This window comes from Carassius auratus, chromosome 26 (assembly GCF_003368295.1).
Source record: "Carassius auratus strain Wakin chromosome 26, ASM336829v1, whole genome shotgun sequence".
NCBI lineage: Eukaryota > Metazoa > Chordata > Actinopteri > Cypriniformes > Cyprinidae > Carassius > Carassius auratus.
The window spans coordinates 18,842,443-18,867,780 of record NC_039268.1 but is presented as its reverse complement, the minus strand read 5'-3'; the positions used below and the strand labels follow the sequence as shown (position 1 = coordinate 18,867,780).

At 34.5% G+C, this 25,338-nt stretch overlaps 1 protein-coding gene across 1 annotated transcript in view; it reads left to right on the top strand.

Annotated features, from left to right (window-relative positions):
- The window catches only part of LOC113044575 (receptor tyrosine-protein kinase erbB-4), a 143,557-nt gene that overhangs the window by 78,174 nt on the left and 40,045 nt on the right, over positions 1-25,338 (top strand). Inside the window, exons 2-3 of the mRNA XM_026204669.1 lie at positions 2,080-2,231; positions 16,696-16,882. Of these exons, the coding sequence (XP_026060454.1) occupies positions 2,080-2,231; positions 16,696-16,882 (339 nt within the window). The remainder of the gene's footprint in view (positions 1-2,079; positions 2,232-16,695; positions 16,883-25,338) is intronic.

Sequence of the window (25,338 nt, the reverse complement as noted above, 5' to 3'; positions counted from 1 at the left end):
TTCACACAAAAATGAAAGTTCTGTCATTAATTACTCACTCTCATTTCATTCATTTCATCTTCGGAACACTAATTAAGATATTTTTCATGAAATCTGAGAGTTCTCTGACCCTCCATAGACAGCATGGATACGATCACGATTTATGCACAGAAACGTAGCATTGCTATAGTACAGTTACAATGAATGTTATAAATATTATAAGGAGTTCACTATAGCTGACTTGCATTAAATTGATCTCCATTATTGCTGTCAACATAATTGCATATTTATATTTAGTATTGTTTTAATTTAAACATTTTGTTGTTAATTCATAAAAATATGTATTTGTATTTTGTTAATTGTTATATGAATTAATATTAATAATCAACAACCGCAAAAACATGAAATGTAAAAGTGGTTAAGAGAGACTTTAAGACTGATTCACGAGAATCATGTATACTTATACAGAAGTGACATAGTGAGTATTTCCTGCCAAAGGAAACGAATGGCCATGTGTTTCACACAGACACACATAAGCATTCTCACATGAATCAGTGGACATGTACTTTCTACTCACACACACGGCAGGCATGGGCCAGCTGATGTAGCAGATGGTTCAGGCTGGACTCAGGAAGGTGTTTGATGGGTGGAAATAGGTGTATTTAATTGCATGTCAAGTCTGACATCTCTGCCTGGGTTAAAGGGGCCTGTCTGTTCCTGTGCCTGTTAGTCCTCACAGCTCCTTCAGCCAAGACTCATCACTGTCCCTGGAAAGCATCGCTAATAGCCACACACACACACACACACACACACACACAAACAATAGATCTCCACTGGTTCTACACAAAGGCTGGAAATGTACACTGGACGTCTAAAAAAAACAAAAAATCACAATTAACATGCAAAAGTAGGGAAAAAATTAAATTTCTAGTTACTTTTTACCAAACGACAGATTTTGTGCAACCCTAATAGTTACATGTGTATGTGTTCGTCTGGAACCGTCACGGCTCAGTTCATGCAGTCAGATGAATGCAGTCAGTCATAGGCAATCAATTCAAAACTGGGCTCGCATTGGAAATGTAGTAGGAGAGAGCAGAAGAAGAGATGATCTAGTACACACCAACCCAAAAAAAGATCGGTGAGTTCAGATGCACGCAAAAGAACTGCCAGCTTGGTTTAAAGCAACAATGTGGGAAAATTTAGGGTTCCAGAGATGCACCGGTCCACTGGCTATAAATCAGAACCGTGTTTTAGTTTTAGTTATATTTGCAATCATTTCCCAAAATGTAATTTGTGTGGAATTTTTATGAAGTCTGTAAAGTGGAGAAAATGCAAACGCATAAAAGTGCAGCTATTAATGTTTTTGCACCATCCAAAGCATGTAAAGCCTGTTGTATCTTGCAGTTTTACAATCTTCTTTACCTTTCATATGAAACCCCATGCAATATCCTTCATTAAGAGTGAATCGTACTGGGTCACTTCAACCTGAGTTGAGATGCACAAATAAAGCCTGGGGTCACTGAGATTCCTAGCCAGGATTAGTCTCCGGGATCAGTGGAACAATCACTCATCAGAACCTTCATTAAAACCTGCCGTACAGCCCTCAGTGCTCAGCTGGGCGAAAATAAAGAGACGCTGACGTTAACACTGTTGCCAGGCACACAGGCTTTTTTAATTGAAAAAGTGGAAAATGCCTCTTTTATCTGGCTGTTGTGGATGGCAGATGTTTAGTGTTGCAAAAGCAGGTCAGTAGAAGCGTAAACGCACATGAACCTTCGCTCACTAACTTGGCTAATTACTTTCTTGAAGTAATGACCTGTGTCTTTTCAGACAATATGTGCGATGCTAGAGCATCCATATGGAGAGAAAAGATTTATGATTTTGGCCTTAGGACACTGCACACATTGTTTAGAGAAGCTAATGTTGCTTTGGAAGGTTTCCTGTCCTTCTCACCCATCTGCCTAATTTTTGTTGACTTGCATAGTTATTTAATGTATACTATTTATGCAAGACTATAGATTATTAAGGAATTATTTGCTTTGATCCATCTTTTATTTTTATGATCCTTACCAGTTTTCTCTCTCTTTTTCTCCTCTATAGTGTGTCCTGGCACTGATAACAAGCTCAGCACGCTGTCGGATTTGGACCAGCAGTACAAAACTCTTCGCAAGTTCTACGAGAACTGTGAGGTGGTCATGGGTAATCTGGAGATCACCAGTATTGAAAGAAACCGCAATCTGTCTTTCCTCAAGGTGAGATTATCATTGCGCTCTTTAACAGCATTTTATGGATGTCATTATGGGTACAATCAAGGAAGGGCTTGATGAAGGGCTCCTCTAATGGACAAATTATAGATTTTTGTCAGAGTAAAATGGCATATTTAATTTGATGCCTATGAAAATGAGGCTGTAGGTTTAGTTGTGCATTGTGCTCAGTATGTTCGGTCGTGTCATTTCACAACCCATTTTTTTCACACAAAATGTTTTGTCCACTGAATAAAAAAGTTCACAAAGGATGCTATAAAAGAAACTCTTCTGCTATAAAAGGTACTTATCTCTGCTTGGAAATAAATAAATAAAGCTTATTTATTTATTTATTTTGTTTATTTCCTGTTCTGGTATCAAGGGAGCCACAGGATGACTTAAAGTAATAGTTCAACTAAAAATGAAAGTTCTGACAATTTATTCACTCTCGAGTTGTTTTAAACCTGACAGCAAAGAAGTTTATTTCTACTGTTGAAGAAGAAGACATTTTGAAGAATGTTTGTAACCTGACAGTTGGCAATAGCCACTGACTTCCATAGTATTTTATTTTTGATTTTTTTATACACACTATCGAAGTCAATGGCTACCGTCAGCTGCTTGGTTACCAACATTCATCACAATGTATTTTTGTGTGCACAACAGTAGGGATTGGAGCTATACGAGAGTGAAACAATTAAGAAAATGTTTCATTTTGGGGTGAAATATTGCTTAAAAGTACTAAAATTATTATTATTAATATATTTAAACTTAAAAATTAAAATGCTATAAAGTCAAAAATGTTGGAAACCTTTGGTCTATGCTGTTGTTGTCCTGTTTTTTTTTTTTTTTCGGGTTTTTTTTTTTTTTTTTTTTTTTGTAGACCTTTTCTAATCTTTGTTCTCGTCACATGTCGCTCTTACATACAGTATCAGGGTAATTTTGGGACCTGCAGAGAATAGGGGCTCATTTCCTTTGATTATCTTAAAAGTAGTGTAGTGTAGTGATCATCAGGGATGGGGAAAATTAATTAAATCAAACCCCTCTCAAGTTACAGGATCCTCCTTAATAAATCCCTAATCAGTGAAAAATAGGATGGAAAACACAAGTTTAAAGTTTTAAGGAAATAAAGTTGTGTAATTTTTTTTGTTTCCAACAAGCTGTTTTAAGAAAAGTGTCATATATTTAGACGCAGTCTAACTCAAATAACGTATCAAGTTTCATAATATATAATATCCATGCACTTTTTCTGGTATTGCCTTGTCCGCTTGTCTCATATACATGGCTGTTGAGATGTGTATTGCTTTACAAGTTTAAGATATACATAGATTGCTGTTCAAAAGGTTATTATTACTATTTTAATTATAACTTTTTTTGCTATATTTTACAATATAATTTATTCCTGTGATGTCAAAGCTGAATTTTCAACATCATTACTCTAGCTTCAGTGTCACATGATCCTTCAGAAATCATTATATTATGCTAGTATGATCCTCAAGAAACATTTCTTCTTATTATATGGTAATAAGAAATGATAAAGTAGCATCATGGAACCTGGACTGTGTATTATCTCGATGGAACTTCTCGTATACATGGATCTAATTTAAGAACTGTAAATTTTTGGCTTTAAAACATTAAACTTTTAATGTTGTGTCATCTTTTGTAAAACGTATTTTATTGTTACTTATTTATTAATATTACTTAATTTATTTTTGTCATTATTGTTTATTTTGTTTATTTATTCTTTTTTATTATTATTCTCTCTTTATTTTGAAGTCTTCCAGGGGGTGGGATGTGTTTGGATGGGTTCTAAATTTGCAAAGTTGCTTTTTGTTCTATACTACTGTTCCCAGAAGAACATTTTAATAAACAATTGTTAACGGGAAAAAAATGAGCATTATAGCATCCTGTGGTAGGTTATAATGTTTGATTGAAACTTTGATTGACAGCTCATTAAAGCCTCATCAATCCACCTGATTGTTACATCCCAGCTGAGTGGGCACATCAAGCTCAATGTCCTTGTAAACGCAGACACAATCGCCTCTGTCTGCAACTGAAATATCTGAAAAATGTAAACTGTGTGGGTTGATGTTGTTCAGTCGTGTAGTTTTTTTTTTTTTTTTTTTTTTTTTTGCAGACCGAGCAGGATTTGCAGTACAATGGGGCTTTACTCCGGTGTAATAATGCTTCAGTTGTTCTGGCTGGCTCTTGTTCTGTTACATGGGTCATTCACTCCAGTCTCCACGGTGGTTGTGAAGAGTGAAGTGGTTTCGGGCAGTAGTGAGGAAGTTGAAAATGTCTTGAGAAAATATCTGTATTACATGCATAAAACAATCTGCTGCTGCCCACAGTCTCAGAGGAATGGACACGGGAGGTTTAGAGAGATTGCTGTACATATTGGTTGCACGTTATATTATTAGTGGAAACCTAAACAAAATTCATCAAGAACTAAAAATGAAAGAATATTTAACACTAATTAATAAAGTTAGCAGCAATTGCGGAATAATGTGGAAAATAAAATAAAATAAAATATATTGTCACTTGTTTTCTAAACAAAAATATAAAGGTTATATAGAGGTAACTGCACTGAAAAACAAAAATAGTTTTTGAAAGTGATTATTCAAATATATGCATGCAATATCTGGACCTACATACTGGTTTTAACAGATAAATGTTGATATATGAATCGTGATATTATGTTTAAATTCTTTAAATGTGACAGAAAAAAAGTAATGTTTTAACAGACAACATTTCACGTGTTTATACCTCGTTAGTCCTTGTAGTTATCATGGTCACATATCTAAAACTCCACATGAACCACACATGTTTTTCAACATCCAGTCTTTTGATCAGTCTGTTTTTAATTGAAAATGAAATTGAAATATTCTGAAATATCCCCGCTTCTTTCAGTTTTGCCCTAGCAGTGAAAGAGTACTTTTTTGTGGTGTGTGTGTGGGGGGGGGGGGGTGGTCTGTTAATGAGTGACTTGAGAATAAGTAATAATTTGATTATTCTTTCACAGATTGGATCAAAGTCTTCACGATTTGTAGAATCACTGCCCAAAAACTGTTGAAACATGACATTTAATTAGATTGCTGAGAATTTCAATGCACATTCAAATTAGGAGTGCTCGTGTGTGTATGTGCTTATAATGTTCATTAAAGTGATGATATTCTTTTTATTATTATTATTATTATTATTATTATTATTATTATTATTATTATTATTATTATTATTATTATTTAGTTTTTACATCAACACAAGCATCATAGTTTTTCTGGAAATGAAGCTTCTGTGAAGATAATCACACTGTAAGATGTAATAAAATATTTTCTAGAATCTAATTTTAAAAGTTACATGAAAACATATCCACCTTATTCTTCTGCTATAAATAGGCGTGGCCGTTTGTAAATTTTATAGGTCTTGATTCCTGTCAGTTGGTTACAGCTATTTTTTTATGTGCAAAACCACAAATTTTGCTGATTGATATTGCATATTGGTATGTCTTACCATATTATTTGAGTTTATTATCTTAATTATGAACACACTAGTTTGTAATGCAAACAGTTTTGCCATTAACTGCCCGTTTTATTCTTCTCGTTATTTCCTTATAGCTGCTAATCTACCCAATCGCCCATAGACTTACTTCCTCGTTTAGGAATAAGGTGGATACCATCTTTGTTTTGTTTTGTTTTTCTGTCTGCATAAATATTATGTTAGCTTACTTATATTAGACACATTTAAAGTCAACATGAAATAAAAATGGACATATTTACTTAATTGATAAAAAAAAATTGTTGATCTTATTTCATCTGTGCATTTTTTATTTCGAGAAATGCTTTTCTCAAAAAAAAACAAAAAAAGTTATTAATTTGAGGTCTGAAATGACTTTTATTTAGCTGACATCACCAAGCCCTCTAAACCTCCTGAATTACAATGAGTGTCCTGTTTCATATAGAACTATTTCAAATTACAAATGGGTTGCATACACCATTTAATGTTGCCTTTAATCTACTTTATTTCCATTCTCTTTAAGATTCAACAGTTTTACTTAAATTAAAATCCTTTCAAATAAAATTGCCTTCCTGTACGGAACGTGGGCAGGACTTTGATTGGTCATTAATCAAACTTGCCCATATGAGAGCTGATTGTTCTGTTCACTGGTTTCCTCAGGGATGTTCACATTTGAAAGTTAAATTCAGCTTCCAGAGAGTTCTTTTATTTATGCTGCTGATTTATTTCAGATTCTTTTCTGTCATGAAATTGTATTGTTTGAACTCAAATAACCAAATACTGCTGTTAAGGATCTCATAGAATCATATAGCAAATTATTATTGCTTCTAATGCCTTTGAAAGCGGAGACAACTCGTATGCACATTTCAAATTTACGGTCTTTTTTACCTGTAAAACAGAACTTGTGCATCCATGTTTTGGCCCAATCAAATGCTCTAGAATGAGAATGTCCCATCATGATTGTGATGTAAAGCTGTTAGCTATTTTAAAAGAAAAAAATAAATAAATGTTCCATTGCCTGAACTTACTGCATCAAAAGGAAATACATAATCCAAGAAAGAAAAACTATGCTAGATGGCAAGCGATTTGTGTGTGTGTGTGTGTGTGTGTGTGTATGTGTGTGTGTGTGTGTGTGTGTGTGTGTGTATTGATGCTCTATGCAGTAATGTTTTTTTTTTTACTTGGTCTGTATTTTTTACTTTTTATAAAATTATCAAAAATTTGTTTGTGCCCTTCTTATCTATAGTTTTCTGTGTGACTCAGTAAGGGCCACTTGCGTACTTACAAGTGAATTTAAATGGAGCCTGTAATTTAGCTGGTGAGTGAGACAAAAAGCCACTTGACTCCTGTATTTCTGCTCTTCGATTTTAGACATCCTGCATTTTCACGCTGAAATATAATGTAGAAGAAGGGTTTTCAGTGATATAATGTCCAGAGTACGAGTAGGACTGCTGCAGGAAGTATTAATCACTGTGATGTGCTAACAGCTCTGCCTCATTATCACTGTCACTGTGAGAGCTTCAGGCAGTTTCAGTGCAAAGCTGAGTGTTACCGCGAGCTTTAAGTGATTCATTTGTTAAGGTGTGCACTTCACTAACTCATTGCTACAGCATTAGCAATTTAAGTGTGTTTAAAAGTTGTATTTATGTTTTGATAATTATATAGTTTTTTTTTATATGCATGCAAGATTTTGCATGTTTGTTTGTTGTTTGCTGATTTAAATGCTTTATGAATCACAGACAATTCATGTTATTGTAAATAATAATACCAATGTTAATGTTTTGCATTTTTTCTGTCTTACCTGATAGTATCCTTTTTTTTTTTTCCTTTTTTAAATTGCTGAAAATTATCCTGACCATTCTCTTCGTAAGTTTTTAACTAATGGAGTGGTGTGGATTAATTGTGGATTATTGTGATTTTTTTTATCTGCTGTTTAACAATCATTCCGACAGCAACCATTCATTGCAGATGATCCTTTGTTGAGCACGGGAAGCAATGTTACATTTCTCCAAATCTGTTCTGATGGAGAAATAAAGTCATTACATCTTTACCTGATGAAAATGCAGTTTTAGGCAAAAAATATTATGTAGTATTTTATGACACTAACTAACCATATAATTGTGGATCAAGGATAGGTGTTTAAATAGTTTTCCTATCCCAGAATATAAACCACAACTGTGTATCTTCTTTACTATGGCAATTGAGACTGACTCAGCTAGGTGACATAGTCTAAAACAACAAGCTACATGGAATTCCCATATTCTAAATTGATAATGCATTCCATAAATATACTTTTTTGTGTGTGTTAATCTTTGCAGAACTCTGACTGTCACAGAATGATTTACTTGGTCTTTGCACTGGTTTACTAGTGTCCTATGGCCTGTTTATGTGACACAATAGGTCTGTTCCAACATTTAATGAGCTTCCTTACTGCCAATTGCCAGTATAGGCAGCTGTCTCCTACAGACAGCATCCAAACAGAGATGGAACCTCATAAGTGACTGATTTTTGAACCCTCTACATAGGCAGCAACCCAAATAGTGATTTACACAGGAGACTCTACTCACAATTGACTGCAGTAGTTGTACATATTGCTAAGCTAACAATAAGCCTAACTATAAAGTACCCTCAAAAGATATAGTTTTTTTTTAAGGTTTCTTAGGTTTTTAATTTAGTTTTTCTGTATTAATCTGTATATTTAAAAATGTGTGTGTTTATTTATTTTTTTCTGTTAAGTATAATACCATGCACATTTCTTTCTTCCTGATTTTTATATACATTTTTTTTTTTGAAAGAAATGAATGCTTTTATTCAGCAATGATGCATTAAATTGGGGATTGGGATTGCCTTATATGCAAAGGATGCATGAGGATGCTTAGGATGCTGCTGCATTTGACAAAACAAGTATCAAAGCTATCTGCGTTCCATTCGAAAAATTCCAAATGGAAAAAAAAAAACAGACCCATTGGGTGGACCAATATTGATATCAAGCCTGGAATTTCCTAGATTATTATTACTTTCCTGCTATTTTTATCTACAGCACTTCTAAAATGGTAAATATTATGATAGACGCAAGACTGGGTAATATTTGTATCATTTTGAGGATGTGTTTCCTACAGCAATTATTCGAGCACAGGCCAGGGCTTGTTAAACTCTTCAGTTTGTGATAATGTACAGACCATATATATAGGGTCAGGATGAACCCTACTGTATGATGGATAGTTCTGTGTCCATTGCCCTGCAGCGGTGTGGAGTTGTGTCCTTATTAGTGGGTAAACAGATGGGAGGATGGCTAAGGTGAGCTGATGTTTGAGATGCTGCTGGAAACTGCAGCCCAACAGCTTGTCCTGTTCTATTAGAGTCCATGCGTGGTGACACAGGTAGACTGTACATTGGCTTGGTTAAAAACTCTTATAAGCTACCTAACTAGAAATCATTTTTAGACATCACAAGTGTGTTCTTAATACTGCATGGTGCTCTAAACAGTAAGAACATCACTTTGGCTTATATCTAAGGCAGCATTGCATACCGTATATTCTTTACATATTACACTATCAGAGAATGCACGCAATAAACATTAATTTAATAACATAAGATGTAACATAAAATCTTGATTGTACATAAATTATAAAAAAAATAAAGCTGTAAAGTGTCTTTCAAAGTCTTCCAAAATCTGTAAAAAACAGTATTATACTGTAAAATTGGATGAAATGTAAGGTACACTTACTGTTCCCTATCTGTCGGTCACTGCGAGTTGTCTAATGACATATGGGGTCTCACTTTTGAGGCCAATCATCTCTGAGTTTAAGAGAAAATGCCAATTTAAATTGGCTAGTGGATTTTGCATACCTGATCCACTCCCCGTGCCTATGGGCATAAATAGGCAACAGGTGCATCCACTCTTCAGATATTTGCTTCGGAGCTGAGTAGTTGATGCTATATTTTGGCTGCAAAAGTTAGCCGCTTGATTCAGCCGGGCTGAAGTTTTAGTCTCTCAAGACAGCGCTTATGATCGCGCTCACTTCCATCATGAGGGTCAGCGACCTCCAAGCATTTTCAGTAAGTGAAGAGTGCCTTGTGTTCTGGCCGGACTACTCTCACTTTGTCCTGAGACCCTCGCCTGGATACTTGCCTAAGGTGGGCAAGCTGAGAGAACAAATAGGAAAGATTTGAAGCAATCTTTCACTGAAGGTTGAAATCCCTTCCAAAAACTTTTTGTTGATGGAACGGCAGCATGGCCTTCTCCAGCAGCAAGGTACTCACCCTTTTGGTCCCCTTCATTACCAATGTCAGTGAATTTGCACAGAGGCTTTGGGAAGTTTACAACCTTAGCGTAGCTTTTGTGACAATTGAAGTGCCTCAGGGTTGTGACGGTGTTCAGGTTATGGTGTTTTCAATAGACATATGTCGTGCGACATAACTTGTAGTGACCGACAGATAGGGAATGTCTTGGTTACATACATAACCCTCGTTCCCTGATGGAGGGAAAGGAGACGTTATGTCCCCATGCCACAACCTTGAACCATTTGCTGTTGCCGGAACAAGTTCTCGGCTCCTCTGCATAAAATCTGAAGAGTGGAGACACTTGTCACCTGTTTATACCCATAGGAATGGGAAGTGGCTCAGGTATGCAAAATCCACTAGCCAATTTTCATTGCTGTTTTCTCTTAAACTCAGAGATAACTGGCCTCCCAAGTAGAGGGTGACATGGGAGTGGATTTTCAAATCTGTCCCATCCCACTCCCACAAAAAAAAAAAAATCCTGTCCCATCCCAATCCCACAAAATAACTGGGGGAAAATCCCATCCCATTTCAATCCCGGAAGAATGACTCCTGTTCCCGCCTACTCCCGGGTTGTATATATACATTTCACTCTTTATCAATTTATTTTTCATACACAGAGTTTCAAAGATTCTTGCTCAAGTTCACATGACCCAGACGGCAGAAACCGGATCTCGTTTGCTTTAATTGTTTTACGGGAGCACAGCGTTTGTTGTTATTTGTTATTATTTAAAAATATATATAATAATAATAAATAAAATAACAGGAGAGTTTCAAAGTGGCTTAGCTATTGTGTGAAAACTTTTTTTTCCTACCACATGCCAAACTAATAAAATTGTCAGCATTAAAAGGTATAATTTCTGCTTTCTGCTGTGCAAATTTTGTTTGTGATGAAAACAACCGTACATTTTATCTTCAGATCGATGCATTTCTTAGAGATTTCTGCTCTATCAAAATCAGATACCAATCACAATGCTCCGCTCATACTCTGCTCGGGTGTATGCGATGCTCAGAAAAAGCACAGGTCAGAGTAGAGCGCGAATGAAACATTTAAAAGCACATGTAAATGAGAGAGTGACTTAAGCGCTGAGTTAACAGTGCTGTGAATGCATGTGGTGTTGTTCAGTATGTGACGGAGGCACCAGAACTGCAGATGATAGAATGTGCACTGCAGCTCGATACTAAGATATTTCTTCAAGAACAGATCGTGGAGACATTTGTATCATCCATGATCAAAAATCATCATATCGCACACCCCTAGTTTATAGTTTATTTATAGAAAAGGCAGGCTATATTTGTGTATAAAGTTGGGGATCAAAGTGTATCCCCGGTCCCGGCCACTCCTGCTGACATGTTTTCCTGCCCCATCCCAATCCCATGACTGTATTGTCTGTAGCTGCCTAGATAGTAGACATTAAGGCAGTTTTGAACACAGCCCATGTGTAGTCCTGATAAACTACATTAGCTAATATGGAAATAAAATATAGGCCTTAATTTTATCCCGGCTGTGAGGCTGTTATGGTGCCAGTTTCTGACCTGATTGCACTTAATCCCAACCCTTCTGATAGTTAAGGGCAAAACTGATCACGTATCAGCAGTTAGTAATAACTTCTGCCCTTTTTTAGAAAGCCACTGTTGTTTCCCATTCTAGCCTTCACAGTTCCTTATTAGATCTGACACAGCACTGTGCCAAGGTCTCAGAGGTGAAATAATTTCCTGAGAGCAATTACTGGCACCAGGAATGCAATGATTGCTATTATATTAAAAAGGTATGACTATAAAAGCGTATTATAATTGAACAATCACCATTTGTCTGAATAAGGCTCCATCTTTCCCTGCATCACAAGGAGAAATGCTGACCGTTTAAGCTACCAGTTTAGTGTACATTCATAATTGTTTGAAGCAACTTCATTCTTCTTTGCATGTTTCCTCAAACATTAAGTATATTACATAGTTTTTTTATATATAATTTTTTTATTACATCTCATAAGAGACATTTGTAGGATCATGATAGCTTTAAAGTTGCAATGTAGCAAAAATAAAAATCCTTACTGTGATGTACATCATCATTGGAAAAGAAAACAAGGGTGGGCGGGGATAATTTCTCTGTTTTTGACTGGATAGAGCCAGATTTGAATGCAAGTATAATGTAAGAAAGGGTTTACGCAGACTAATTGATTAGGGAAGTTCAGCATAAACCAGTGAAAAGTCTGATGTTTCACCAGAAGAACAAGTTCTCAAAAACACCCTCCAGAATGAAGTGTTCGATTGAGGGGTACCAAGTGGTTTCGGATTCGGTTGTCTGTAATAGTATGGACAAACAGGCCATAGCCAGCTATGAGGTCACTGTTTTGAGGTCATTATGAGGCATTTTTTTACTTGTCTTTTCCACTTAATTTGACACTTTAGAAAGGTAATAAAGTGGAAGTTGCAGTTTCGCCTTTTTTTTTTTTTTTTTTTTTTTTAATAGCAATATCTGGCAACACTGCCACCAATTAAACTGACTGTAATCAAAAAAGCAAATGGACATGTTTTTGCTGAGAGGATAAGACATTAAGTAAGGGAACAATATATATATATATATATATATATATACAGTACTGTAGCATTTGATATTAGAACACTGATCTGTAAGACAAGTAGGTTACAGAATCAATTTTCACAAAGTATGCTAAAAACATTGATAAGAACACAAGACAAAGTAATCATCTATACAGAACAGATTATTAATGAAAACTATAACAGTTATATGTTTTGTTGCATAAATAATAAGCAACTGATAAAATTTTCCACCCCATAGTAAAGTATTAACACATTTTGATGCAATAAATAGGGTATGATTTAAGAATGATCATCTACATGCCTGTCTCTTTTAAAGTGTATATACAGTATATACAAATATAATGAGTTGTATTTGTAGGGGTTATTGTAGGGCAATGTAGGGCAATGCGGGCAAAAACTACTTTGAAACACAAAATGGGGTGGATTGGTTTGGGCTGGGAACAACCCAGACTCGAACCCCCATCTCTGAAAGGCAGATGATCCAAAATCAGCGTAATGACTGACACTCACAAATCCTCTTACAAAGTCCTATTATGAAAGTTTGGTGAAACCTCCTGTGTTCCTGATATAAATATTCAGCTGTTCAACTGTATTGTTTCACTCTATGCATTTTTAATATCTACCCTGTCACAGCTGGTTTTGATCAAGCACATGTGTTGTTATGTCACCTGCTGCTTAAGTGGAACAAATAGATTGCATTTAACATTGACATTTATATTGTTTGCTCTTGGGCTGGAATGCAAAACGGGTGATTGCTGCCCTCTCAGCTTTATCATTACCACATTCTCTCAGTGATAATAACAAGTCAGCATTGCTGGCTCCTCTCCAGGAAGTGTGTGTGCACCAGTTTATCTGTTGTATACTGTCAATACAGAATATTTCAAGACTGAATGTTTGGTTGGTGTGTGGGATTTGTACTTGTAAAGGCATCACTTTTAGCATGCTCCAAAATATCTACATAACATTAATGAAACAGAAACTATATTACTTACGTAAAACTGTACAGCTCCAAAAGTAAAAGATCCCAAAATGGAATGTGATTTTTTAGCACTGAAATTAAAATCTTATTAACATTTTAAGCTCACATTCTGAGGTGGTTATCCTAGTATTAGCTTCTGCAGAATAAATATAATTTCATATTCATATTTTAAAAAGTCCCTGAGAGAAACTGCAATACCCATAATTATTTTGTTTAAGAAGTTAATACTTTTATGTAGCAAAGATGATATAAAATGATAAAAAATATTAAATAAAAGCATTAAATCTGAATAATTGAATGATTTCTTCAGGTGAAACTGAAGACTGGAGTAATGGATGATGCTGAAAATTCAGCTTTCCATGAAAGGAAAAATTATTAAAATATTTAAATATAATAAAATAAAAAACAGATCTTTTGAATTGTATTAATATTTCACAATATTAATGTAATAATGATCAAATAATTACAACCTTGGTGAGCATAAGAAACCTTTTTTCTTGAATGTTTTTGGTGCACAAAACCTTGGCTAACATTTAGAAGTGGACTGCAGGGAAAAAAAGAAAATAGCATAAAATGCTACAATACGGCACTGTTAAAGTGGCAAATTCATCTGCCCATTTGAACTTGACTTTTAAAACATTGCTCGGTTTGTTCAATTTGTTTCCCACAGCCTAATGTACAGACAAGTCCAGCTATTTTTCAGCTGCTCAGGCGGAGAGACTGAGTCATGCTGGCATTATTTTTTTTCAGGCAACACATGAGCGTCAGCGTGATGAGTGTGAAGATGAATATATAAAACTGGACTCCATGACGTGGTCTGTTTCATAAAAAAACTCATGAATACACAATGAAAAATGTAAAAACAAATGTACAATTCTAATGACGCCTGCAGGAAGAATACAGGTGTATAGTGTGAGTGAGCATTTGGGACGTGGGTGTGTTTGATTTCTGTGAGTCCATTTGGTTCATTACTGCAATTTGAGCTAAAAGTATCTAGAGGGAGGCAGATTTTTCTCTTTGTGAGGTGAGAGATTGTGCCCTACCGTGGTCTTTGCAGTGTGACAGCAGCTTGGGCAAAGATGTGTTTGTACTTTTATATATGTTGAAGCAGTGTTACAAAAACCCAGGGTTTTAATATAATAATTCTAGGTAAAAAAAAATAAAATTAAAAATTAAAATTAAAAATACATCAGTGATATTTTGAAAGTACTTTATAAATGCTGAGTTCTATATATGTGCTTTATATATGTACTCTACTGTTCAAATGTTTTAGTTTTGTAAGTTTTTTGTTTGTTTGTTTTTAAATGAGTCTCTTAAAGGCTCCGTTTATTTTATTAAAAATAATGTAAAATTGTGTTTTACATTTTAAAATAATTGTATTTCATTTTAATATTTTAAAATATATGTTTTTCCTTTGATGGTAAAGATGCATTTTTAGCATTATTACTCCAGTCTTCAGTGTCACGTGATCCTTCAGAAATCATTCTTATATGCTGATTTGCTTCTCAATAAGTATTTCTTATCATGAATTTTGAAAAGAGTTGTGCAGCTTAATATTTTAACTGTTTAGCCACGGTGCATTTTTCAGGATTCTTTAAAAAAATTAAAATAAATAAATAAAAAGTTCAAAATGAACAGCATTTATTTGAAACAGAAATATTTTTATAAATGTATGAACTGTCAAACATTTGATCAAAAATGCATTTTGAATGCATCCTGGCTGAATTAAAGTAATACTTTCTTATTGATCCCATTTTTTTAACAGTATTATGTGTTGAAACAGTCAAATAGTATATGAGAATTAATAGGGCAAAACATCTGCCACACCAATTATAAGATTTATACGATTTTTTTTTTTTTTTTTTTTTTTTTTTTTTTAGTCAAGTCATTTAAATTTGTTTTGGTTTTTCCATAGTGTACCGCTTTGATTCATTGATTTATTATTTATTCCTCATCAGTCAGCCCATCTGAAATGTATAATCAAGCTAATTACTGATTACAGACTTCTTCTTTTTTATTGTCTCTCATGTCATGTGAGGACAATGGGAATCGTAATTTCTGCCCACACTATGGGATATGCTGGATTTAAGACTACTTTATCTGCCAACCACTATTACTTGAAACGCAGATGGCTTGAATTGAATGGACTCCTCCATAATAATTATCCTAAAACTTGACTGACTCACAAAAAGATGGAAACTACTACAGTATTATTATAGTAGAGTGATTGTATCAGATGGAAATTACTTTACTTTGAGAAATCCCACATTACAGCTTCTTTACAATGGTGTTACCATGCTGTGTGTCCAAAAATGTTTCTAATATAGAATTCAAAAGATAGTCTTCCTTCCTTCCTTTTTTCCATCTATCCATCCATCCATCCATCCACCATCAGTGGAACATATATAACAAAAATATATTTTAAACAATATTTGTGACAGTTTAATTCCCATTGACTTCCATTGTGTTTCTTGTCCATATGGAAGTCAATGGCAACCAAAACCATTTCTTCAAAATATCTTATTTTCTGTTCCACAAAAGAAAGAATGTCATACATGTTTGGAAAGACATGAGTGAGTAAATTATTTTGGGCTGGTACATGGTACATTTTAGCAGTTACTTCAATATTGACCAATCAGAATCCAGTCTCCACGAGTGCAGTATAATAATGAACTTTAGCATTGTGTCCCTGTGTGAACCAATAGTGGTTCTGACTGGCAGGTGACAGCTGTCGGTGTGTGCTTGGTCAGCTCTTCAGATGGAATTCCATGACTATACTTTCAGTGTGTGTGTGTGTGTGTGTGTCCGATCAGTACAGCTATATCAAATTCACTTCTTCAGCATGAAATAGACCTGTCCTCTGTGCCTGCTAATGATATGCAGTATGAAACAGGGATTGGATGTCAACATGATTGATGTGGGTGTGGAGAGGGAGGGTCCAGTGCTCTCTTGGGCCATTATCTCTTCAAATTATATCAAGGCTGACTGATGAATCGACTAATAGACTTGATGAAGAAGTTTTGGTAAAGCCTTGACTAAAGGACAAACTACATCCTTGAACTACCTAAAGCAAGTGGCTCATGGGAATCACCTGAGACTGTAGAATGCATTTGTTTAGTGAATTTCTTTTTATCTCTGCAGTCCATCCGTGAGGTGACGGGTTACGTGTTGGTGGCTCTGAATCAGTTCGACTATCTTCCTCTGGAGAACCTGCGGATCATCCGAGGAACTAAACTGTATGAAGGACGATACGCCCTGTCCATCTTTCTCAACTACAGACGAGATGGCTCCTTCGGCCTCAGACAACTCGGCCTCAAGAACCTGACAGGTATCTCTGTCTGTGTGCCTCTGTTTCTCGCCAAACAAATTCCCATCACACTTGGTTTTATGCAGTAGACATCTGATAGAAATACACAGGAAAGAGTCTGTGTGCTGACAGCAGATATCATCAGCAGAAAGGATGGATCAGGCAGCAGCACTTTTTTACTAAAATATATTGATCAGCTAATTATATGGTGTGTTCATGTAGATGATAATGTGAATTGGGCATTTAAAAAATATGGTTGTTGTTTGTTTGTTTTTTTGTTTTGTTTTTTTCTCAATTCAGTAAAATCATTGTTATTATATACTTTTTTATATTTTAATATCTTACACTGAACAAAATTATAAAATTGTTTTTGCCAACATTTTTCATGAGCTGAACTCAAATAGCTAATACTTTTTCTATGTAGACAAAAGGCCTATTTCTCTCAAAAATTGTTCAAAAATCGGTCTAAATCTGTGTTAGTGAGGACTTTGCCTTTGCCGAGATAATCCATTCACCTCACAGGTGTGGCATATCAAGATGCTGATTAGACAGCATGATTATTACACAATTGTGCCTTAACCCTCTGAGGTCTAAGGGTATTTTGGGGGCTGGAGAATCATGCCCTGACATTTGTGCTTTTTTCAGATGCTTATAAACATCTATATGGCTAAAGTCTAATATCACTGTAATCAGCACAAAGTGGGCTATACTAATATGTGAGCATATATGTACATGATTGTGTTTTTGAGAAAACAATGTTTATGCTTGGTTAGTGAAAAACTAAAAATTTTAAATCACTTGAATAAGGGCATAAAACACATACAAAGCATTGGTTCCCAGGACTTTTGAGAAATGGAGCTTGTAGCCTAAAATTTTTCTTACTAAATGATGTGAAAATCATCTTTTTTACTCACAGAAAACCAAGTGGCAACATGTATATTGAAAATAGAAGGGGACCTAGGACGGATCTTTGTGGCACTCCATATTTTACTGGTGATAAATGATGACTCCACATTTAAATAAACAAAATGGTAGTGTTTAGACAGGTAGGATCTAAACCATCTTAGAGCCTGCCCTTGAATACCTGAATAGTTTTGTAATCAATCTATGAGTATATCATGATCTATGGTGTCGAACGCAGCACTAAGATCAAGTAAAACTAGCAATGAGATGCAGCCTTCATCTGATGCAAGAAGCAAGTCATTTGTAATTTTAACAAGTGCAGTTTCTGTGCTATGGTGGGAAGTAAACGCTTTAACCAAATGACATTGCACTCAGGCACTCAGTATTTTGGGAAGTGTGCGTGCATTGAGAATCATATTTTTTCAAATAAAGTCAAGGTAACACTCATTTAACATACAGCACAGTGAAAATTATATGAATATGACAGTGGGTAAATGCATAAAGCGCAGCATAATTTTAAATCACAAGTTTTAAGTTTAAAGCATTTAATTCACACGGGCCAACCATCACACAGAGAATATGCTATCATCAGATCACATGCACACTTCACATGATCTCACAGATGGATTTGATTAAGTTTGCAAGGTTTGTGAAATTAAATATTCATTAGCCTTTTAAAGATTTGTTTATTATATGCGTATTTGCTTAATGCTGATGGCAAACGAGAAAGTATTTAAAAAAATACCTTTCTATTACTAATAATAGACATAAAAAAAAATTCTATTCATTAATTCCTTTGTTTAACCGTTCTATCTGTATTATTAGACAGACTTCTATCCGTATTAGACAGAAATGTTAAAGGGGGGGTGAAATGCTCGTTTTCACTCAATATCCTGTTAATCTTGAGTACCTATAGAGTAGTACTGCATCCTTCATAACTCCAAAAAGTCTTTAGTTTTATTATATTCATAAGAGAAAGATAGTCTGTACTGATTTTTCCCGGAAAAACACGAGCGTCTGTAGGCGTGACGTGTGGGCGGAGCTAAAGAATCACGAGCGCGAGTAGGCTTTTGCGCTGATAGCGTTTGGAAGCTGTGACATTACGTGAGGACAAAACCAACCAAAACAAACCATTGCTAACAGTCAGATTCAGCGTATATTTATGATCCAGAGGCTGAAATTTAACAAGAGCAGCAGCAACAACAGCGGCTCTATGTGGTATGTACTGAAACTGTATATATATTTGCTTAGCGGTTTTGGAAAATGATTAAGTTCCACTTTGTCTTTTTTTTTTTTTAAGCTGTACATGTGGAAAGTGCAGTTTGATGACAACATCGCATGTTGTTTACTTGATGTGCTTACACTCTAAAAGCTAAGTTAACAACACAGAGATATTTGAAGCCGTTTTACTCACCGCATGCAGTTCCAACACACGATCGTGACCCTTTTTCGTTGGGACTGCATTATCCTTAAGAAATAAACGATACGCAAATCCGTCGTCAAACTCCGTTGATGCTCTGTAAAAATAAACTCCATCCACTGGTCCCTTAATGCTGTTTCTCTTTAGGTAATCTGTGCAGGGTTGTCTTGCCCTGGCAACCAAAAACATACTTCTTTTGTGACATTTCGCGACGCTCTTGCTTTGATCAGTGAAGTCTGTTGTGCTATCAGTGCTGTGCTATACGGGAGCGCGCGCTCTTCCGGGAGAAGTGCCCTCAGGACCCATATAAGGAAATTCCGCTCCATCTAACGTCACACAGAGCCATACTCGAAAAAAACTTTCCGAAACTTGTGACAAACCGGAAGGAGTATTTTTGGAACAGAAATACTCCTTCAAACGTACAACTTAATTTTTGAAACTTTGTCCATGTTTAGCATGGGAATCCAACTCTCTAACAGTATAAAAAACTCAGTATGCATGAAATAGCATTTCACCCCCCCTTTAACGACGAGTGTGAGCACTGTGTGCGCTCAGGCACTGCCACTCTCAGTGCCTTCAAAATAAAAGTCGAACACATCAGCCAAGCAGAAAAATTTCTCAGAGATGCCGATATTTGAAAATGCCAGATATCGATCGACCACTACTAAATACTAATTTAACCACGAGTTGTAATTATCTCTGGAATTAAATTTGCATTCATTTCAAAATAAGTTTTTTTTTTTTTTTTTTTATATTTTAGAGTGGAACTTCAAGGTTTCTTGAGAGTCAGCAGAAACATACTATCTAGAGGAGGCTACATAACCCTTTGACCCCTTCAGAAAGGACAGGCTTGGTTTGATGGCTAAGTTCACTAATAGGTTCTGTGTCTGAGAATAATGCTGTAGGCTACGTTTTTTTTTTTTTTTTTTTTACTCCCTCCCCTTGCGTGCACACACACACACACATAGTACTTCTAAGTATGTTTTCCCATGCCCAAGGCCCTTTTGTTGACCCAAAGGGGTTAAGGATGAGAGCGAAATAGAGATAGACAGCCATCAGTATGCTCACCAGAAACGACTGCTGCCCAGTAATGATGAATTTTTTATTAACTCTATGCATTTGAGGTTTACTTACTTCGTTTAATTTGGATTTATTATTGGGCTGATAGTCCGTTTTTAATGATCTGCCAACAATGGCATATGCAATCCCCTGTGTACTGCTTATGATTACATGATTAGCTATAGCTTTCTAACATGAATGTGCTTAGAATTATTCCATTATTCCAGGGTTCCAGGTAGAGATGAAAGCATGCATCTTGCCTTCTAAGACAGAGCACCCTGATGCTTAATGGACCCTTTGATATAAAATGCAGTTGTTGTCATGTTTTATCTCTCCCATGTTCTTTCTCTACTTCTCTCACAAAACCTATAACGGTTTTGCGTCTACATAAATCATTCAAGCTTTGAATCTCAAGGTTGCAAATAATTTAACTGTTAATAAATGTAATTACTTAATTTTGAAAATGTATTCATTTATTAAATTATTTATACCACATTGTTGATGCATTATTTTAATATATTTGTAATATATGTTTTCTTAAATTCCACGTCATTTTAAACCGTTCTTCTGCAGAACACGCATAAAAAAAGTGTACCCTATTTTGTATCTATCCAATGAAAGTCAGTGGGGTCCAATGTTTTTTTCCGATGCCAAAATTCTTCAAAATGGCTTAATTTTGTTCTGCAGAAGAAAGAAACTCATACTATACATGTTTGGCACAACAAGAATGAATAATAATAGAAAACATTACCATATATATATATTTCTTCAGGGTGTTATGAGACCTGTATGCAAGTTTTATTTTGGAGTAAACCGTTCTGATAACACATGGTTGTTTACCAAATAACTGCATGAAATATTTCTTTTAAAGTTAAATTGTTGTATTATTACAGAAGAAAGAGGCGTCTGAGAAATATATGCTGTGGTCATCTTTATGGTGTTTTCAAGGTTAATGCTTACAGATCAGAATTATTTGATTGTGGAATAAAGTCAAGTATTAAGTATTCTAGAGGTCTGTGTAATAATTTATGACATTTACGCTAGGAAACTATAATAAAGAGGATGTATTATATTCCTCCATGCCAGTATTTGCAGACCATGTGATGAATAGACCATGCTCTGACCACACACTACTCTCATGCCAGTAGGTCTCAGTATGTACCATGAAAAGCAATTAGGCTAGAACTGTTAATGCATGCAGATTAGTGTCCCAATCAGATAAACTGATCCAGCCTGAATAATGCTGATAATCCCCATTTTTGAGCAAAATAACAGAACTTAGATGGCAATTGCCTTTCTCCTGTATTTTATAATTAAAGAAGATCACAAGCTGAATTTGAAATAGATGTAGTGTGAGGCTCTGTAGTAGTATCTATGACTCATTATCGTGAAATGATAGACATAGAAATATTTTCATAGAGAGAGTTGTGTAAAGTACAATTTCCATGTTTACCAAAGCTAAAATTTAGCTGGGATACACATAAAAGGCTTTTTTTCCCCCCTTTACTGACATTTAGAAAACACATATCCATGGGTTTCCATTTTGTCCTCTTCTATTTTGTTGTTGTCTATTTGAAATCATGCCAAGCATCTGAACGCGGTCTAAAGAGAACATGTCATTTCTCTCTCCATCTGTTGGCTGTGTGTTCACCCAAATGCAGCAGCATTCGCTAGATCAGTCTTCATCACATCACATTTCTTCTCATATGCAACAATTTATGAATAAGGACATATAGAAAATGAGAGAAGGTAATACGATTGAATTTAATTTTCATTACAGCTCTGTAAACATAGAAAACACTGATATTAATTAATATTAATAGAATTAATCAAATTAATCACTAATGATTTGTTAAATAAAATTATAAATAAAATAAAACAGTTTTTAATTTTCCACTTCAAAAACTATATATATATATTACAATCATATTAATAATACTAATTGTAGAATATATATGAAATATGTGTAAATAATAATATCAATATTTAAGTCTATAATATCAATAAATTTAATATTTGAGGTTGGTGGTTGAGAACAACTGTGCTTCAAAACTAGACATTTTAGAAATGCCCTCGTTCCTTCAGTAACCGGTCTCTGTGATCTTTATCGTCCAACAGGTGAATATTTATTTTCATATATTTATTGTTGTGTGTTTGCTGTAGCAGTCAACATTCATTTAAATGAAAGCCCCCCATTTCCAACATACATAATAGTGAATGTGTTTGTTTACAAGACAGTGTGCCTAGACACATGTTTACTGCCTCTGTGATTGTTAAGCCCTGTTTATTCTCCACGATACTGTAAGCCATTACAGATTCTTGATGGTTTACAAGTCCCATCTCGCAGTTTGTATCCTCATCTATATGCGTGTTCACATATGTCTGATTAAATGAGTGGTCTTTATTTAAATCCCCCCACACACTTCTAAACAGTGAGGCTCATGTTTTCAGGTTTCATATTTCCACTAGGTAACACTGGCAGCTCATATGCTGGACAAACCCCTCAGATATCATTATTTTATTTTATTTTATTTTATTTTATTTTATTTTATTTTATTTTTGTATATGTTATTTAATGCATCTGAATTAACAGGTAAGTAAAACAAACAATACGATTTACACAAAATTAAGAAAATTGTATTTTGATTTGATTTATTTATTGTTATTAAAATTAAAGTTTCATTTAGTTAAGCTTATTTTGTCCATATAATGCATGATCACTTTTGATACACGGTAATAATAAAGTTGCACAATATCAAGAAAAAACTACATATTGCTATTGTTGTTATTGTTATTATTTTAATTTTTTACCTGTAGTTTTATTTTATTAATGTGTTATTTAAATGTATTATGATACATTTAATGACACTTATTTTGTCATACATGATTCTTTTAAATAGAGAAATCTGTTTTAAAGTAAAAAAAATAAATAAATAAGACAATCTACAAAAAATAATGGTTTAAATTTCACTTTTTGAAATAATAATAATGTAATAATTTAAAGAAAAGTTTAAACAGGCTGATTCGGATTTTATTGTGCTGCCCCTCTCCACTTGTACATTGCAATTCAGTTAAAACCGATACTGATATTCAATTTACTTTTACCTTTTTACTGATACTTTTTTTACTAATATTTTATTTACTCTTTGCCTTTACTTTTACCTAAATGGCCATGCGGTCACTTAACCAGGGTAATGCTGACAAGTGCAGTCGTCACAGAGAACAGACTTTAAGACTTTCCCGAGAGCAGATCATTGGCACAAGCCCAGATTCTATCGACAGCATACTGGCAGCTGGACAGTTCCTAAAGGATTTTATATACATATGAAGTAGAAATATCTTGCTTTCAAGGCCCTTCAGACTGTCCAGGCACCCAGAACAGGTAGACATGAATTTTAAAACTCTGATCTGAATTTTACCATTTGCAAGTCAGCCAAGGCAAGGCTGGTAACATCTTGGCGGTTTGTCATCTAACATCTTGACATGTACGAGAGGTTGGCAGGGGCTGCAGCAAATATTCAATATTTTAATATACTCTCAGTCTGTGAAGTTCCTGGCAGCTCCTGGATCAATAAGGACGTGATGTGTGGTATTAGAAATCTGAACAGTTATTTGGCACTGGGGAACTTTTTACTACACTCGTCTTTGGACGGATTGAGCTATTGTAAACCAGATGAGATTTATGACAATGGCTGAATTGACCACAAAATAGATACGTCTCCGTTGCATTGGTTTGATCTTAAAGAGTAAATCTTAAACGTGAAAAAGCCTTATATTGAGAGATTACACATTTTTTGGCATTCATGTTAAGGATTAAATGAGATTATCAGGATGGGAAAAAAAAGTGTTCTGTTGATAGTCTTGTTTTTGATATTTCTCTTTTGTTTGACTTGGTTTGCACTCTCTATAGTGCATTGCTATACAAACAAACATATATTTATCTAGCTAGCATATAATTAGCTTGATGGTAATTTAATGGTGCTAAAAATAAATAAATGAAATAAAATATATATTACAAAACATTTATCATTTTAGTTATTACTAAAACCACTAGAACTAAATAAAGTCAAACAAATAATAACAATAATAGTAACTTTACAAATATATTTTGTTAAATAAATACATAAATGTCAAAGCACAACAAAAAATTACTAGAATTTCAGCTAAAATTAAATTGAAAATAGAAAGCATGAAATAAAATCTTCATCATAAAATTCTAAATATTAACAGAACCTATATAAATAATAAAATGACACTGTTAATCACCACAAAATTTTTACTTTAGTTTACTGTCACAATTTGAAGCCTCTGTTACATTTCATGTTATGAGGAAATTATAAATAAATAAAATAAAGTGACCAATTGACATCTCGATTTAATAGCATTAGGAATTTTTGCTCCATTATTATAACATATGTGGTACCTTTACTTGCAATTGTAACTGTGTAATATATTTGAGTAATTATGCTTTAATATATCAAACAACATTGTAAAGTCACAATAAAAACTCTAAAAAGCTATTCTGGGAATATATAACTTATGTGTGAAAATGCTAAAATGAAATGAAGAAAGCAGAGCTCATGCCGTCTCACTGGTCTGTTGCTCAGAAGGCTGAGAGGGGAACAGCTCCATTAATAATGAATCCAATATCATCATTATGCAGCAAAATGTTTAAACTACACAGCTTCAAAAACAGCTTTACTTTTTAAAAACATTCCCCCATGAAACTCAGTTCATGTCAGCAAATCTTGAAGCAGAAAACCAGTGAATGTTTGAGGGAGGGGGTCATCTCTTGCTCAAGTAAATATTTACAAAATAATAATAAAATATATATAAAAAGCATATCTCCAGTGTCCTTTAGAGGCTTAATTGAAAAAGTGTATCTAAAAACTCCATAATGTGCCATGATGTGACATTTGTGTATAATGTGGATGTTTCTAATGCAGCAGACTAATTTGCATTTACATGTTTTCATGGTAAAATAAATAAAATAAAATTCTGCATTTGCAAAATCAGCAATTTAATAGGATGGATATATTCAAAAAGGAGGAAGTCAAGAATGTGCCCTATATAGTGAATTTTTTTTTATTTTATT